Consider the following 18257-nt stretch of genomic DNA (forward strand, 5'->3'; position numbering starts at 1 on the left):
GAGGACCTTACACCTCCTGGGGCACATGCGGTGTGATACACTGCTAGAAAGCCAATAGTGTGCTGAATTCAGTGCACTATCGCCTTTACCATTCAGTGCCTCCGGTGAAGAGTTATCGGTGCAGGTACCGTAGCTCTTCACTGTCAGAAGGGTGTTTCAGACAGTCAGTCAGGAACACCCCTCCTCATAGAAGCGTCTATAGTGCTGTACTTTAAGAGGGGGCATTCCTTACTGCCCAACGATGACGCTGAGCGGTGAGGAACGCCCCTCCTACTCCTGATAGTACTTGTCCATAGAAGAGTCCCTTAAGGGCATTCCTTGCCGCTCTGTGTCATCGCTGGGTGGTAAGGAACGCCCCCTCTCACAGTACAGCACTATAGATGATACTGTCAGAAACGCCCTTCTGACAGTTAAGAGCTAACGGCACCGATAGTTCTTCACCGGGGGCACAGAACAGGAAAGCCGATAGTGTGCTGAATTCAGAGCACTGTTGGCTTTCTAGCGGTGTATTACACTACATGTGCCCCAGGAGGTGAAAGGTCCTCTTTAAATAAATATCCTTTCTATATAGTGCACAGGCATTCTGGTCCTCCAGGCTAAGAGATGCATCTGTAGCCACTCTCCTCCCTAGCTTATAGACATGGGTACTGAAAATGGAATCTTTCTTTTTGTTCTAAACCAGATGAATGATAATAAACAGACAAAAATGCTCAATGTACAGAGCTGCTATGGTGTTGGATAATAAGAGCTTACTAGTAACTGGGAATCAATTAGGAGAAAAAAAAAAAAAAAAAGAAGAGATCGCTGCCCTAGATATTGTGTATGACTATTTTTAATAGACTCTCACCTAACAAGTAAAGTCAATGTGTTCCTCCGTGCCAAAAAAAATTTGTAACCCTCGTCTATTGATCCTTTGTACAGTGATGTGTTTTACAAAGGTAAGTAAATGCGTGTCACACCCTGCTCATTCCAAGCCAAGTAATCCTTCTTCAGGTTGCATTGTTATCTACCAACATCGCCCTTCTGAATGAAACAACAGGCCTGAGCAAAACAGTGGTCGAGTCAAGTGAAACCCAGGGAGATCAATGGTAATGGAGAGCCCAATTATGAAACTTTTGCACTGGGCCCACCAATGAGTATAAATGGCACTGATCTACAGTTTTTGACTCGTGAAACTATGGAACAAAATTGCCAAAAGGCATTTTCAGCTATTTCAGTGTATACGGTGTTATTTATACATTGGATGACTTGACTGTATACCAGATTCTGGCAACCACAGCTCAGAGATAGATGGACACAGGCCGGGTTAGTGAAGCACACCAACTAAGCCGACGGGGACTTAGCAAGAGAGTATTTTCACCTGAATAAGTTCAATTACTGCAAACTCAATAAAGAAAATGTAATGGAAAGAAGAAAATTTGTATTTCTGAGAAAGAGAATTAGCCCATTAATATTTACACCTCATTCTCCTCTCCCAGAGAAGCTTTATTTTTCCAAGAATAATTCATGTTGACAAATGAATCAGCACTTAAACACTAAAGCAAAGAGAAAGCTCTAGTATGTCAGCTTGCCGGGCTAGTTTTACAGATAGTGAAGTGAGGTGAAAGAGTATGCAAGATCCAAATTTTATCTTCAGGCCTTATGCACATAATGTATCCATGTTCACAGTCTGCTCAGGACCAAACCACAAAATCACAGGCACATGTTCCCATACACACAGCTATAGTGCAGGGCAATACCATCATCATATGACAAACGAAAGTAAAATCTGAAGCGTACTGAGGTACGCTCGGTCCTAGGCCCCCTGCTCTTTTCTCTCTATACAGCCCCCATTGGACAAACCATCGCCAGATTTGGCTTCAGGTACCATCTTTATGCTGACAACACCCAATTATACACATCTTCCCGTGACATCACCCCTGCACTCATACAGAACACCAGTGACTGTCTCTCTGCTGTCTCTAATATCATGTCCTCGCTCTATCTGAAACTAAATCTCTCTAAGACTGAACTACTACTGTTTCCACCATCTAACAGATCTGTCCCTGATATATCCATTGCAGTCTCAGGCCTTACTATAACTCCTAGGCAGCAGGCCCGCTGCCTCGGGGTCATGTTTGACGCAGACCTTTCTTTCACCCCTCATATTGAATCACTCGCACGTTCATGTCACCTCCACCTCAAAAATATCTCCAGAATACGTCCTTTCCTTACCAGAGATACACTAAAGACACTTATTGTCTCTCTGATTCATTCTCGCCTTGACTACTGTAACTCCTTACTAATCGGTCTTCCCCTCACTAAACTCTCCCCTCTACAATCTATTCTGAATGCAGCGGCCAGGCTCATCTACCAGGCTAGACGCTACAGCGATGCCTCCGGTCTGTGCCAGTCGCTACATTGGCTGCCCATTCAATATAGAATAAAATATAAAGTTATCACCCTCATCCACAAGGCTCTCCATAATGCTGCACCTCCCTACATTTCCTCCCTCATCTCTGTCTACCGCCAAACCAGTGTTCTCCGCTCACTCAATGACCTAACACTTACATCCTCTATTATCAGAACCTCCCACGCTCGTATACAAGACTTCTCCCGAGCTGCACCACTTCTCTGGAATGCTCTACCCCGGACAATCAGATTAACTCACAATTTCTACAGTTTCAAACGCAAACTAAAGACGCATTTTTTCAGACAGGCCTATCACAATTCCTAATGCAAACCCTTCTTGATGCCTTTTTAGCCTAACATATTTGTCCATGCTCTATCCACATGTTAAAGGACACTACTAGTGACGGCCCATAAAGCTTTGTTTGTGTAATGGCTGCAACCTCTATTACAAAATTGTCTGAACACTGTATAAGCAATGCCGCCCCTCCTACCTCTTGTGTCATCCTCTCTACCTCATAGATTGTAAGCTCTTGTGAGCAGGGCCCTCAGTCCCATTGTGTGAAATGATGTTCTTTGTTTTGTATCTGTCTATATCTGAACCCTACAAATTGTACAGTGCTGCGGAATATGTTGGCGCTATATAAATAAAATTTATTATTATTATTATTGTAGACCCTATAGAAGTCTATTGGTTCCATATTACGACTTTATACAACACAAAGATTATACAGGGTCATAATACTGCCATGTGCACGGAGATAGCAAAAAATACATAAACAGGCTTAAATTATGAAAGTCCTTACCTTTGGCGCACACTGGAAATGCATTCCGGGCACAGGGAGGGTTGTAACATACATTGTAATACATCTGTATAAGTACAATGTCCCAACAATAAAAAAGTACCTTCGGCCCACAATTGATCTATAAATAAAAGACAAAGAAAGTCTTATGAGCTCTGGAATGCAAATTTAGTAATGGGCAGGATAGCTAGGCTAGGGAGACAGGGAGGGGGAGTATAAAAGAGAGGGAGGGGCTGAGTGAGATGGAACTATTGTAGAAGCTACACAGGAAACTGCACACCAGGAAGCTAACAGCACATAAACAAATGCATAGGATGCCAGCAGCAACTAGAGACACCCAGAAATTACTCCAATACTGCTAAAGGTATATGGGTGTACTTACTAACCCATTACTAGCACTAACACACCTTTCTTAAAAAAGAAAAAAAAAAAAAATTATATAGATAGATACATAGATAGAAGAAAATTCAGACAGCACCTCCCAATGTGAACAGGTGCAAGCTACCGTGGCAAAATACATAAAAACTTAAAAAACATAGCAGCACTCTGACACAGCACAAAGGATATAAGGGACAAAGACAAAAAAAAAACTATAAAAATACTACAACGTAAATATATAAATAAATTTGAGGTTCTTCGTTGTACATATTTGATCAAACAGTAGGAAGCCCACCTGCCCCGACAAGGCGACCTCATTAAGGTAGGACCCTACACTAATACCTCTCCTGGACCCTGTGCTGTGTCAGAGTGCTGATATATATATATATATTTATTTATTTTATTTTTTTTTTACTGGAAAACCCCCTTAAGTCTATGACTAATGGTCATTATGATAGAATGATCTTATCTCCTTTCTAAAGAAGCTTTATGTATTAAACATGATAGATCGTTCTCTATACTACTACTTCAGATAAAAAGCCTATTTTAATTCTTCCGCATATTAGTAAACATATGGTGGTTAAAGAAGACCTTTCATGTGCTCAGGGCTGAATTCGGCTTTCCCGTTCTGTGCCCCTAGTGAAGAGCTATCGGTGCCGTGACCGTAGCTCTTCACTGTCAGAAGAGCGTTTCTGACAGTCTTTCAGGAACGTCCCTCCTCACAGCAGCATCTATTGTGCTGTACTGTGAGAGTGAGCGTTGCTTACCGCCCGGCGATGACGCGGAGCAGTGAGAATCGACTCCCCTACTCTTGATAGTTCTCGTCCATAGATGAGGCCTGGGGGGGAGGGGGACTGTTCCTCACTGCTCAGCATCATGGATGGGTGGTACTGGTAAGCAATGCCGCCTCTCACAGTACAGCACAATAGACGCAGCTGTGAGGAAGGGCGTTCCTGACAGACTGTCAGAAATACCCTGTTGACACTGAAGAGCTACGGTAAAGACACCAATAGCTCTTCAGCAAGGGCACAGAATGGGAAGCCGATAGTGCACTGAATTCAGCGCACTGTTGGCTTTCTGGTGGTGTATTACACTGCATTTGCCCCGAAGACATGAAAGGTCCTCTTCAACTGCAAGCCATCCTTTTGTGTATACTTGATATACTATCTTCAGTTCTGTTTCTTCCTGGTTCTCTCAAAATTGACAACAGGCCCATTCATTAAAGGGGTCATCTAACTTTCTACTATTAATAAAAGTTTCTTAGGATACGGCATCAGTTTTAGATCTGACCAGATAAGCTGTTCCAGTACAGTGTGGCTGTTTCCATGTCGGGAGTCGTGCAGCTCAAAAGACAGTAAGTGGCAAGAGGATGAAGTTTTACAAAAACCCCATTCTTATGTGGTTGAAAAAAACCCGTATGAGCATTTGGATTATACATGAAAATCTGTATTCTAGATTCTCTGCCATGTCTAAAGTAACTGTTTGCACCACTGGTATAAAACAAGTGATGATGTTCAGCACTGCTCTGGTTATGAACCACCAGTCTAGTTTGGGGCTGCCCCCAATAATACTGGCTTTGTGATCCTGTTCTGTTTGATACCATACCAAATGGGAATATAACAGCCTCAATATTCCATCTCTAGTTTCAACATTTCTTATACGTACTCATTTTGGGGTGTCAAAAAGGTCTTTATAAAATAAATAAATATATATATATATATATATATATATATATATATATATATATATATATATAATCACAGTACTTACTTATATCTAAGGAAAAGCCACTGGATAAACCATATTCCAACCAAAATCATTCCATTTATCTCTGAAACAGAAAATGCCCACTTTATTCGATCAATATAGTCAAAGAACTTGTCCGGTAAGGGTGGGCTTACTTCTTTAGGGGGAACTCTTTCATGAACAACTGTGATCATAACTGTGGTGAGGACCATATTGAAAAGAGCATAGACAAAGGCAATGCCAGTTTTCCACCATTCTAGAGGATACTTATTTTTAGAGTCTTCTGGCAAACTGATCTGAATATAGTCCGGATACTTCTTAGCACCTTTCCGTAGACCATTGGGTAAACCTTTGGGTTTAGTCTTAACATTTTTGTCATCTTCGCTGTTTGAGGACACAGATCTTGGGAAGCCATTCAGCGTCTCACTGCGAGGAGCTTCTTTATGTACTTCCACGACTGCAGTCTCAATAGTATCCATTTGGGCAAGTTTATTGACAACAAATTTGATATAAAATTACCTAGAACAAGAAAAGGAAACAATTTTAGTGATAATTGAAATCTGATGGCCAGTGATTTTCTACATTTTCCATAAAGGGGTATTCCTATCTCAGACACTTAAATCATATTCAAATTCTGGTTGGTGCAAGTCCCAAACCTTATCTCATGGGTACTGTGAAAGCAGAGGTAACTGCGTTTGTGGGTTTCTCCATTCACTGCTTGCATGGCTATTTTCGGAAATTAATATAAGGCATATATGATCTTTTATTATTATGGAATTTTTGCACATGCAATGTTGTCATAGTAAATTGGACTGGCTCTACAGAATTGTGAAAGACACTACTGGAGGCTCAAGTTCTATACTTATAGAAAGGAATGGAGCAATAATCTGCATTCAATGTTTTCCACAAACCGCTAATGCAGCTTTATAGAGTGTAGTAAAGACATTAATAATACTTTCTGTGGTGGCAACTCATTATTAACTCGGTTAACTATTACTAAAGGATGAGCAATGTGTGCCTACTTTAGTTATGTCATAATTCAATGCCTGAGAACATAAATCCACATCAGCTTCCATCTCAGCATTTCAGACAGGGAATATTGGGCATTGGTTCTACCAGGAGAAATCCAGCATGCAAAGCTACTTTTCATGATGTCCTACTAACTTCTCCCTTACACTGTGAATACCATTGTTCTACACAATACAATTAGGTTGCTTTCTACTATGGGTACCATGGCAGAAAGTTGGCAGTACTTTTGGGTTGGTCTTGCCCACTGTAAGCGATTTGCCTACCGTAGTATTTTTTGATAGCCCCATCTACCACCACCGTGGCTTCAGCTACTGGTTTGCTGACACCACCTACTTGTGTTAGCCAGACCTACAACATGTAGGCCACTTTTAGTATTTTTTCTTTAAGGTCCACTTTCCAAGTTTCAAGCAATTTTTGTTGGTTATGATTGAATTTTACAAAATATTACAAAAGTGTCTGACCTCTGCATAAGCAATGCCGCCCCTGCTACCTCTTGTGTCACCCCCTCTACTTCATAGATTGTAAGCTCTTGCGAGCAGGGCCCTCAGTCCCATTGTGTGAAACGACTTTCTTTGTAATGTATCTTTGTGTCTGTACTTGAACCCTACAAATTGTACAGCGCTGCGGAATATGTTGGCGCTATATAAATAAAAATTTATTATTATTATTAATTTGCTATTACTAGACTATTTGAACATTGGGATGTTCCAGACAATGTCATTTATCTCAACAAAGATATTTGTGAAAGCAAAAAAGCAATTTCAAAGTCTGCCTGATCCCTTGACAATCCCCAATGCACAATGGTATAGATGCATTTTTCATTTAGATCCAAGAATGACAGTGGTGACATACATATGAACAGTACAAAACGTACCCTCTCAGATACTGCCATGTTAGTCTGACAGGTGCGTGTGGACGCTGGTCATTTCTGACAATATCTCATGAGTTGGGATTAGATTGTTGATAGACGACCCATTTACAGACAAAATATGAAGTTTTCCAGCCCATTATCCCTGAGCTGGTTATAAATCACTATAGCAGGACAGACAATCCTTAGTCAGGTTTGTAAATATTCTACTAGATGTTCTGTATTGGTAAAGATTAGGGTTATAGGACATGTCATGCTACAATTATATGACATCACATGAGCCACAGATTGACTCTCGGCACGCCAGGATTCTCTTAGTAAAGAGGTATGCAACCATCACATTAATAGGTTTTCAGCAATAGAGATTAATGATTATATTCATTTTCATGATCTCTGCTGGTAGCCACTGAATGCTTTCCTATATGTTTATCAGATTACTGAATCACAACTTTCTATGGGGTTTTATATATGGTTTGGAAAGAATACAACCCATCACATCAGTATATTCTTAAATGTGAATCAATGAAAAAGGGAACAAGGCAACAACAACTGCAATTCCCTGATTCACAGCAGATAAGGCCAAATGGTTTGTCTGGCTTCCTGTTTTCCCACCAGAGTATGAAAGCAAATAGTAAATGATACTAATGGAGCATTATCCTATTGCGATGTTCAGAAATAAAATCATCTATTCTCCTTCACATCCCTACATCTTCTACGTGTTCAACAAGAGTTCATCTCAGTCCGACCAGAAGCTTACACAAAAAGATGTTCTCTACTCTTCTGCGGCCCATAGCAGTTATGACCTCTCTCCAGGGGACTATGAAGAATTATGCTGGTTACTAAAATTATGCGCTTTGTCATCGGGGTTTTGTCTTGTGTATCTTTATTGACATGTGAAGAGCAAAATGATATATAAATTGACATTTCTACCTTGTGTAAAGATAGCCACATTGCTGCTGACCCCCCCTTCTCTGTATATGTGTATGCTAGACCAAATGTGCATGTGTACTCAATGGCTAGACGGGATTACGTTGCTGTCAGACACTTCTGACCGCTCATTCTGTGTCAGGACAAGGATCAGGCATGGTGAAATCCAACATGTTTGATCTTTCTATTTGCAGACATCTTCTATCATGAGGCAGTACCATATACATTAGATAACTCGTCCTGTTGAAATCAGTGGGCTCAGCTGACCATTGTTGAATGTGTATGAGCACTCACTCTCACTTGTTAGAACAATATATTTTTATATACACAACACTATATGCTGCCTTACCTTATAAAGTTTGACAACACTGACATGGTCTACTTAGATAACATCGAAGAGAAGCAACAATACCAGACTAGTAATATGAATATTCATCCTAGTTGGTTTCTTCATACATATATTCCCTTATGTAGCCTCACCCAATCTCCACTATCACCTGCACCAAGTACATTCCTGTTAAAAACAACACATCAGACCTGTTTTTCCATAATGTGTTAGATAAGCCTTTATTTAATTAGGTATATTTTCATGGTGACTATAACAACCAAATCTAGAGCTAAGCGCTACTCCCTCATGTCTGCGCCTAGCCTGGGTCAGTCTCACAGGAGTAATGCTGGCATCCTATGACCAACGGTTGTCTTATCACATAGGAACAAATCACAGTACTGGTATAATAGATGCTCACTTACGTACAACTGGGACTCAACATTTTAACACAGCCTTATTTACATCCTTTTGAGAGAGTGAAGGGGCGAAACGGTTATTGAGACCAAGAAGGAGCAGGAATGCCCCAGTGGTATCTCCTATGCTAGGAAATACAGGGATACAAAGCGTTTGGCGAAGTTCCTGCACTGGGACCCCTATCCATTGCTTGTGCAAATATATAATTCTATAGCATCCCTTCTTAGAACTTGGCACTCCCCTTTGTCCATCTTGGAAATATAGAAATAAAATGATACCTGGCCATTACTATTGTAAAGTATGTATTGTTTTTAAATGTGGTCACTTTTGTTGTAAACACCCCCCCCCCCAAAAAAAAAAAACAAAAAAAAAAAAACTGATAACATAAATTTCCATTTCAGCTTGACATACTATTACTGGGTCAGTTCCCAATATATTCACGTCTATGATACACAGGCTTTTACTGTATTATGTATTATTATAATGGTTATCTATATTTATAAGATGGCCTGGAATTATCTTCATGTTACTGATCTATCCGGTCCTGTAACTTTAAATGCTCTCAAATGTGAAGGCTTTGGTTATGCAACTCTTGAAGGCATTCTTCCTTAGTCATAAAGACAGATATAGGAGAAGATACTTCTGGAGACAGCTTATTCCCTCGCGCCTTTGAGAAGATGCTTGGTTGAGCAGCGCATACATGTCTATGATATACATCTATATCAGACCCTGTAATGTGCCAACCATTTTTAAAACACACTTGGACAGATTTATTAATATTGATGTATCATATGACAGTCTGGGGTAGTTTTCCCTTATAACTCATAACAGCAAGCTTGAGAGATGAGCGAGTAGTGAAATATTCGAGATTCGATATTCGTTTCGAGTAGAGCCTCAATATTCGACTACTCGATCGAATATCGAATCCCTTTATAGTCTATGGGAAAAAATGCTTGTTTCAGGGGAAACCACTATTCGACTAAAGGAGAGTCACCAAGTCCACGAGTAGCAGGAGGAGAGTGTTTAGGAGGAGCGCTGTGCAGTTAAAGCGCACGGACCTGTTATAGTCTATGGGGTCCATGCGCTTTAACTGCACAGTGCTTGCAGTTGTGCTGATATTCCGTTCAGGGAGGGGTCCTCCTGCGGACTCCTTCCGAACGGAAGGCAAGCGCTAATGTGAACCGGCCCTAACTCTTCCTGCAGAGCCAGCATTAATTGGCTGAATGCTATACAGTGTACAGCATTCAGCCAAGCAATGCTGGTTCTGCCGAAGGCTTGTCTGTGAGGAGGCGGAATCTAAGATCGGACTATAGCAGTCTCCATTGTGGTCCAATCTTAGACTCCCACTTCCTCACAGACCAGCCTCCGGCAGAACCAGCGTTGATTGGCCAAATGCTGTACACTGTATAACATTCGGCCAATCAACGCTGGTCAATGCATTCCTATGAGAAAAAGTCAGCTCCCGCGTAACTGCAACCTGCCAGCTCTCCAGACTAGCAAAGACGAGCCTGCTGCAGAACCAGAAATAGCATTTGGCAAATCAACGCTGGTTCTGAATCAAATCTTTACTGCGAATAGCGACAGTATTCGGACGAGTATGAGTATTTCGAATACCGTAGTATTTGTTCGAATACCTACTCGATCATCTCTAGTTATAATCAATCTGCCACATTGTGCAAATGCAGAGGCACACGTGTGATGCAAGAAAGGCCTTGTGCCAATTGTAAACCAGAAGTTGCGTAGAGCGATTTATGAACTCCCCCCATTAATTTCATGATGTTAGATAGATGAAAGGTCTCCTGATGAAGCCAGTGCGCGGCAGAACGCGCGGCGGGGGAGTGTTCCTTATACTCCCTTTCTCTTTGGATTTTTCTGCATCGGTGCTGCACTTTCATCTATCTAACATCATGAAGTCAGGTATAATTCTGGTGCTAGTTTTCCCTAGTATTCGGTTACTATTTGTGCATGCTGATTTATTTAATCATTAAGACATTTACTTCATATGTGATCTAGTTATTATTGCATGTCACTTATATAACATTAGCCTATGTAGAATCTCCCATAGGCATTTAGGGGGTGTGGTTCTAGGAGTGTTGGTCGCAGTTTTGTGACCTTCACACTGTATATTTTAAGTACCATATAATACGATATGATTGTTTGATATTTTGTAATAAAGTTTAATAATTTGATACCACTTTTGGTAATCACGTGTGTTTTTGGGTGTGAAGTCTAGGAGAGATCCATTAAAATGTATGATGAATGTGAATGTAGACTTACAATGTGTAAAGAATAATAAATAAAAAAAAGAAAAATTTCACTGCACAAATTCAGCACACGAAAGTCTTTTGTATTTTCTCTATTATGTAGGTGGATGGGCAGTTAGGTATTTGTCTGCCAAGAACAATAATACTTCCTTAGCTACATATTTGTCATCGGTCATAGCTTCAGATATGTTAAACCACATTCATATTAACTGAATACGTGTCACTGCCAGAAATGGTCACACAAAGTAAACATTTAGCATGTTCCTTCAGAGTCAGGAGTCACAAGTTGACCTTTCTCAGATACTTACCAGTCTTTCTTTATTTTCATCAGTTTTGATACCATTAGATGTCACCAATGTCTTCCCTGCATATAAATAAAGCTATTCATTACCAGCCATTGTATTGGCAGTGTCAGCAATTTCACAAAGATTGCAGTATACAAATTAACATCCTCTATTGTAATGCAGCATGTTCTCCTCCACAACAAACCATGGCTAATATGCTTACATACCGTAGATACCCTCTGCTTCTGTATACAGATTGCCCACTCAGGAACCTGAGAAAGCTGGATGATCATCCCTGTAATGGCGAGCTTTCTTAGACACACACATTCTTAAAACATGACGTAAAGCAGATAAAGGCCTGCAGGTGTTCTTTTTACCAAAGAACGGGGAAACTGAACAACCACACCTTGTTATTCGTTCTGTTCAATCTGTGACTTATTGCTCATTCTGACATATAACACATGAGACAACACAGGTTATATTATTTTACAGCGTATATTAGCAATGACATATGTAAAGTAAGGTGTGGCACAATGCAGATACTCATGACTTCGGGGAATGATCAAACAGCGAGGGAAACGGCTAAAGCAGATGAAAGCCTTCAGTGTGGCTTCAATGAATCACTGGCTAAAAGTAATATACTACTGGTATTTCCTATTAGTAATACTTGTTCTGAATCATCCGTAATCCTGCATGTTACAGGGGAAAAAATTCAACCTGCCTTCAATGTTGTTGGAAAGACTGACACCTTGTAAGAGCAATGCCACAGGTCTGCCTATTGCCAATACGTGGAATGTCATAGGAAAAAGAATTCCATAATGAGAAGGGTAACTCCACTTACAGTCTGTTCACATTCATACTGGAGGCTTCAGAGGCATTACCTGCCACAAATTCTGTCAGATTTTGCAGAAAAAATAACTGCATAGTAAGCCAAATGTGTCCATGGGTTCCATCATCCATCACAACATTTCTGGCGACGCATCATGGCTTCACAAATAAATGGAAGGGATGATGCAGATGTGAACAGTGCCATAAATGCTTTGCAAAAAAGGCTTACAGAGCGTATTGTCGCCTGCTATGGGGACACTCTTCCCTGGTGGGTTTACCGACTAGCACTTAACCAGTTATATACTTTATGCACAACCTTTTACTACATCTTAAAAGGTGGCCAAATACCTCTACCCCTAAATGGCGGATGTTGGAGGAAAGAGTAATTGGACATGCTGGCTATATAAACGCTCAGTACTTTGTTCTCACAGAAGGTAGGCCTCCACTAGAGGTGTCTGGCAGCTGCTTATTTCTCTCTCCCCACTGAGAACACATACACTGCCAGCATATTCAGGTATGCATGTGAATGGGAAAAAGGCATAGGTAGTGGCGTGGATGATGGCAGGGGCGTAACTACCGGGGAAGCAGCTGCCACAGGGCCCGGGACATTAGGGGCCCGGCGACAGCTGCAACCGCTGTTTTTTTTTTGTAGGCCGTTACCGGATGGAGTTACGCCAGCCGGTAAGGGGCCCTATATACTTACCGATCCTGGCAGGGGCCGGGATCGGTAAGTGACACCGCGGGCCCCACAAGCACTATTATACTTGGAGGTCTTTTTGGACCCCCAAGTATAACGATCGGAGGCCCGGGAGAGGTAAGATAACATAAAAAACTGGGTTACTTACCTCTCGAGGCTCCGGGCAGGCTTCGGCCTACTTGCGTGAAGTCATATGATCCGTGACGCAGGGCCCCGGTCACATGACGTCCGGGAAAATGGCCAACAGCGACGGAGAATGCAGCGGAGCCGGGAGATAGGTAACAGTAGTTTTTATGTTTGTATCCCTCTGGGTCTCCTGGTCTGAAAAGACCCCAGAATATAATAATTGTTCATATGTGTCCACAATGGGACATAATACTGTGTACCGGGGCCAGTATGGGGACATAATACTGTGTAGTGGGGCCAGTATGGGGACATAATACTGTGTACTGGGGCCAGTATGGGGACATAATACTATGTACCGTGTACAGGGTCCAATATGGGGTTTATTACAGTTTGCGCAGAAATGCAAAGGGGGGGGTTTGGGCAGCGTTAGGGGTCAGTTGGTCGAGGTCTGCAGGGTCGGGGGGGGGGGGGGGCATGTCAAAGGTTCGCCATGGGGCCCCGCCATTCCTAGTTACACAACTGGATGATGAAAATAGCTGTTAGCCAAGAGAGCATTCAGCATACTTCAAAGAGGCTCTATCATTGGGATAAGTCATTTTTATCTAAGCACATACTTGCATAGGCTTTAGAAAGGCTATTCCACACCTAGCTTTTGTATGATAATCACCTCAGTAGTTTTTGAATGAGCCCAATCTTATTCATATGCTAATGAGGCTCCAGCGTGCACTCCGGAAGTCTCAGCGAGCACCCTCTTGCTGTGTGTACAGCACAGGCTGCTGCTGACTCATCTCCCTGCTCTCACACACATAGCAGAGAATAGCAGAGGGTGCCCGCTGAGACTTCCAGAGTGCAGGCTGGAGCCAAATTAGCATATGAATAAAAACGGGTTCATTCAAAAACTACTGAGGTGATTAACATACAAAAGGTACGTGTGGAAAGCCTTTCTAAAGGCTATGTATGTATGTATGTGCTTAGTTAAAAATGACTTTTCCCAATAATAGAGCCCCTTTAAGATAGCACCTGAACTGCCCCTACACACGCACTCTGGCCTGAGCGATGCACATGTAGTGAACTCACAGAAAGCAGCTAAGCCAAGAGAACTGCAGTTGGCAAAGCCCCATTGAAATCAGCAAGTTCAGGTGGTAAACATCTAATGTGTAATGCTCAGAAGTATACAGTACTTCTCTGTGCATGTATTTTTTACGAAAAGCTAATTTAGCCATGGGCAGAACAAGGATCACCACAAACAATGTAATGTTCATTTTGTTGGGGAACAGAGAGTGCCCACAACATGTAAATACACAAACTCTCTTGACTTACATTTTTGCAATTATTACACAAACTAGCTGGTACCCGCGACTTTGTCTGCGGTGATTGTAGAAGTGGGTATATACAGGCGTGGGTAAGGTTTTCGTAGTGTGTATAAGGTAAGGGATATGAAATGTAACTTTGTATCTTGTTTTTGCTCTAATTCAGAGAATACGTGAGACTTTTGTGTTGAAGTTAATTTGTATTAGAGCTGCTATATATACGGTGTTGGTATAAACTTTACATAGTGACTTTGGGACAGAGGTATTTGAAGTTAACCCTTTACCGCCAATGGCATTTTTTGATTTTCGTTTTTGACTCCCCTCCTTCTAAACCCCATAACTTTTTTATTTCTCCGCTCCCAGAGCCATATGAGGTCTTAATTTTTCTGGGACAAATTTTTCTTCATGATACCACTATTATTTATTCTATATAATGTACTGGGAAGCAGGGAAAAAATTCAGAATGGGGTGGATTTGAAGAAAAAATGCATTTCTGCGATTTCTTACGGGCTTTGGTTTTACGGCGTTCACTGTGCAGCCAAAATGACATGTCCCCTGTATTCTGTGTTTCGTTACGATTCCGGGGATACCAAATTTATATAGTTTTATTTACATTTTGACCCCTTAAAAAAATCCAAAACTATGTTAATTTTTTTTTTTTTTTGAAAAGTCGTCATATTCCGACAGCCGTAACTTTTTAATACGTCTGTGTACGGGGATGCATAGGGCGTCTTTTTTTGCGGGACCGGGTGTACTTTGTAGTTCTACCATTTTTGGGAAATGTTATTGCTTTGATCACTTTTTATTCAAATTTTTATCCGAATCAAAACAGGGAAAAAAACGGCAGTTTGGTACTTTTGACCATTTTTCCCGCTACGGCGTTTACCGAACAGGAAAAATATTTGTATAGCTTTGTAGAGCGGGCGATTTCGGACGCGGGGATACCTAACATGTATGTGTTTCACAGATTTTAACTACTTTTATATGTGTTCTAGGGAAAGGGGGTGATTTGAATTTTTAATCTTTTTTATTTGTTTTTATATTTGTTTTACTTTTTTTTTTTTTTTTTTTTTTTTGCATTTATTAGACCGCCTAGGGCAGTGATGGCGAACCTTTTAGAGACCGAGTGCCCAAACTGCAATCCAAAACCCACAAAATTTTCGCGGAGTGCCAACACGACAATATAGACTTAATACTATGCGGATCCACAATTGCGGACAGTTACTGACCAAAAATTACAGTCATGTGGGGCTTTACAGAGCTTTCAATAATACAAACAACGTTGTACTGAAATGTAAAGGTCTCGGCATTTGGTACTTTGAACAATTAATTTTCACTATTTACATCGCACAGGATCTGTTTTATAGTTACCGTGTAATATTCTTACATCCTGTACTAATATCACGTCTGCTATAAAACAGATACTGTGTGATATAAATAGTGAGGGGACCCCAGACAGTATTATATGCTCTGCAGTGGGCCCACCACACAATATTATATTCTCCACAGTACCACAGTAGCCCCCCAGTGTTATATGCTCCGCAGTAGGTGTCCCCCCCCACAGGATTATATGCTCCACAGTGGCATCCACACACAGTATTGTGTGCTTATAAATAGCCCCCCCCCAGTATTATATGCTCTTTAGTACACCCCCCAGTATTATAAGCCACCCCAGTATTATAAGCCCCCCAGTATTATACACCCCACCCAGTATTATAAGCCCCCCCAGTATTATACACTCCCCCCAGTATTATAAGCCCCCTCAGTATTATACACTCCCCCCCGTATTATACACTCCCCCCAGTATTATACACTCCCCCCAGTATTATACACTCCCCCCCAGTATCATACACCCCACCAAGTATTATAAGCGCTCCCCCCAACATCATATACACAGTGAGCCACTCTCATACTCACCCCTGAAGAGCCGCCGGCATCCACCTTCTTGTCACTGGCGGCGCTGATGACGATCCGCGGCCTACCCTGACAGCTTTCAGCTGTATGTGCATTTGCACATACAACTGAAGGCAGTGATCGCTCATCAACGGGGAATCCTGTACCGGATTCCCCGTTGGTGAGCGATCCGGGCGACCGCACGTGTGCCAGCATGGAGGGCTCTGCGTGCCCTCTCTGGCACGCGTGCCATAGGTTCGCCATCACTGGCCTAGGGTTATTGACATGGGTGGGCGGTGTCACGGATTGTCAGAGCAGTGGGGGTTGGCAAACATGGCTGCTCCGGAGCGTTATAGAGCGCCTCCTGGAGTATCGTTAAGGTGAGGGGCAAAGTGGTAAAGTCTATGTATATGAGATTGTGTGGGGTTAGGGGCAAGGCTGGAGAGGGCAATATGAATTTTGTGGCTTGCTATGGTCCAAAGTGTGTGAGATTGCAGAGATGGTGGTGTGAGTTTGGGTTTTGTGGGGGTCCTGGCACAAACGTATGTGCGCTATTGTGACGAAAAATAGCCTATTGCGCAATCGGGTGTATTAACTATGTTTGTGGAAAATTTCAGCCAAATCGGTCGAGCGGGTTTTGCGTGATTGAGGAACAAACATCCGAACATCCAAACTCACAAACTTTCACATTTATAATACTAGCTGGTACCAGCGACTTCGTCTGCGGTGATTGTAGAAGTGGGTATATACAGGCACGGATAAGGTTTTCGTACTGTGTATAAGGTATGGGATATGAAATGTAACTTTGTATCTTGTTGTTGCTGTAATTCTGAGAGCACATGAGACTTTTGTGTTGGATGTAATTTGTATTTCAGCTGCTATACGGTGTTGTTATAGTGCAGGAGGGAACCTACCCCTTTCGCCGCCCGAGGCGAATGACAGAAAGCCGCCCCCCCCCGGAGGGGGCGTGGCGGAGAGAAGGGGGGGGGGCAAAGCAAAGGGGCGTGGCTTAGCGGCGTTCGCAGGCAGATAGCAGGCACGGAGAGGACCTGCTCTCTGACTGAGCGTGAGGGGAGGCCGCTGGAGCAGCGCTGCTTAAGCGGCCTCCACAATCCACCGCTCGGTGCTAAGGCAGTCCAGGACAGCTTGACCTGGACTGGCTTAGGTAAGCAAAAATGCCGCCCTCCCTGGGGCCTTGACATAGCGCCGCCTGAAGCGGTCGCTTTAGGTCGCCTCATGGGAGGTGCGGCGCTGTTCTAGTGTCTTTGGGACAGAGTTATTTCAAGTGAATATACTTGGATATACGATATGGTATGATTTTTTATTTGCCACCAGTACATGTAAGTTTTGGGCACAGGATACTCTTGAGCAAGCAACATAAAGTCTGGCCCTGTGCATGACAGTGTAGTAACCAGTGGCGGATCCAGGGTTTGCGGGGCCCTGGGCAATTGACTTTGGCGGGGCCCTACGCGCAGCGCGCCGCAGCAAATTAGGCCCCACCCACTTTTATGTTGACTCCACCCATTCTCATGCATTATTCATGTGATTCCACACAGTATAATCCTCCTACAGTCACCCGTAAATTATATGTCCCCCCTCCATCTCTCCTCATTTTCATATACACCCTTCATCTATCCCTAGTTTCATGTCCCCACCCCTCTATCTGTCCGCAGTTTCATGCCATTCTCCCCCTTTATCTGCCCACAGTTTCATGTCCCCCCCCGTCTCTGCCCCAGTGTCATGCCGTTCTCCCCCCCTTCATCTGCCCCAGTGTCATGCCATTCTCCCCCCCTTCATCTGCCCCAGTGTCATGCCATTCTCCCCCTTTATCTGCCCACAGTTTCATGTCCCCCCCCCCCGTCTCTGCCCCAGTGTCATGCCGTTCTCCCCCCCTTCATCTGCCCCAGTGTCATGCCATTCTCCCCCCCTTCATCTGCCCCAGTGTCATGCCATTCTCCCCCCCTTCATCTGCCC

At 42.6% G+C, this 18257-nt stretch overlaps 1 protein-coding gene across 2 annotated transcripts in view; it reads right to left on the reverse strand.

Moving 5' to 3' along the window:
• SGMS2 (sphingomyelin synthase 2) overlaps nucleotides 1–18257 on the reverse strand; it is a 42593-nt gene that overhangs the window by 12582 nt on the left and 11754 nt on the right. Inside the window, exons 2-3 of one of the 2 annotated variants that reach the window (XM_075287216.1) lie at nucleotides 5340–5834; nucleotides 3195–3312 (exon numbers count right to left, since the gene is read on the reverse strand). In XM_075287216.1, the coding sequence (XP_075143317.1) occupies nucleotides 3195–3312; nucleotides 5340–5794 (573 nt within the window). In that variant the 5' untranslated portion in view covers nucleotides 5795–5834. Of the gene's footprint in view, nucleotides 1–3194; nucleotides 3313–5339; nucleotides 5835–18257 lie in introns of those variants that run through there. The other variant, XM_075287223.1, reaches the window with a different exon arrangement.

This window comes from Leptodactylus fuscus, chromosome 1, assembly GCF_031893055.1.
Source record: "Leptodactylus fuscus isolate aLepFus1 chromosome 1, aLepFus1.hap2, whole genome shotgun sequence".
Taxonomy (NCBI): Eukaryota; Metazoa; Chordata; class Amphibia; order Anura; family Leptodactylidae; genus Leptodactylus; species Leptodactylus fuscus.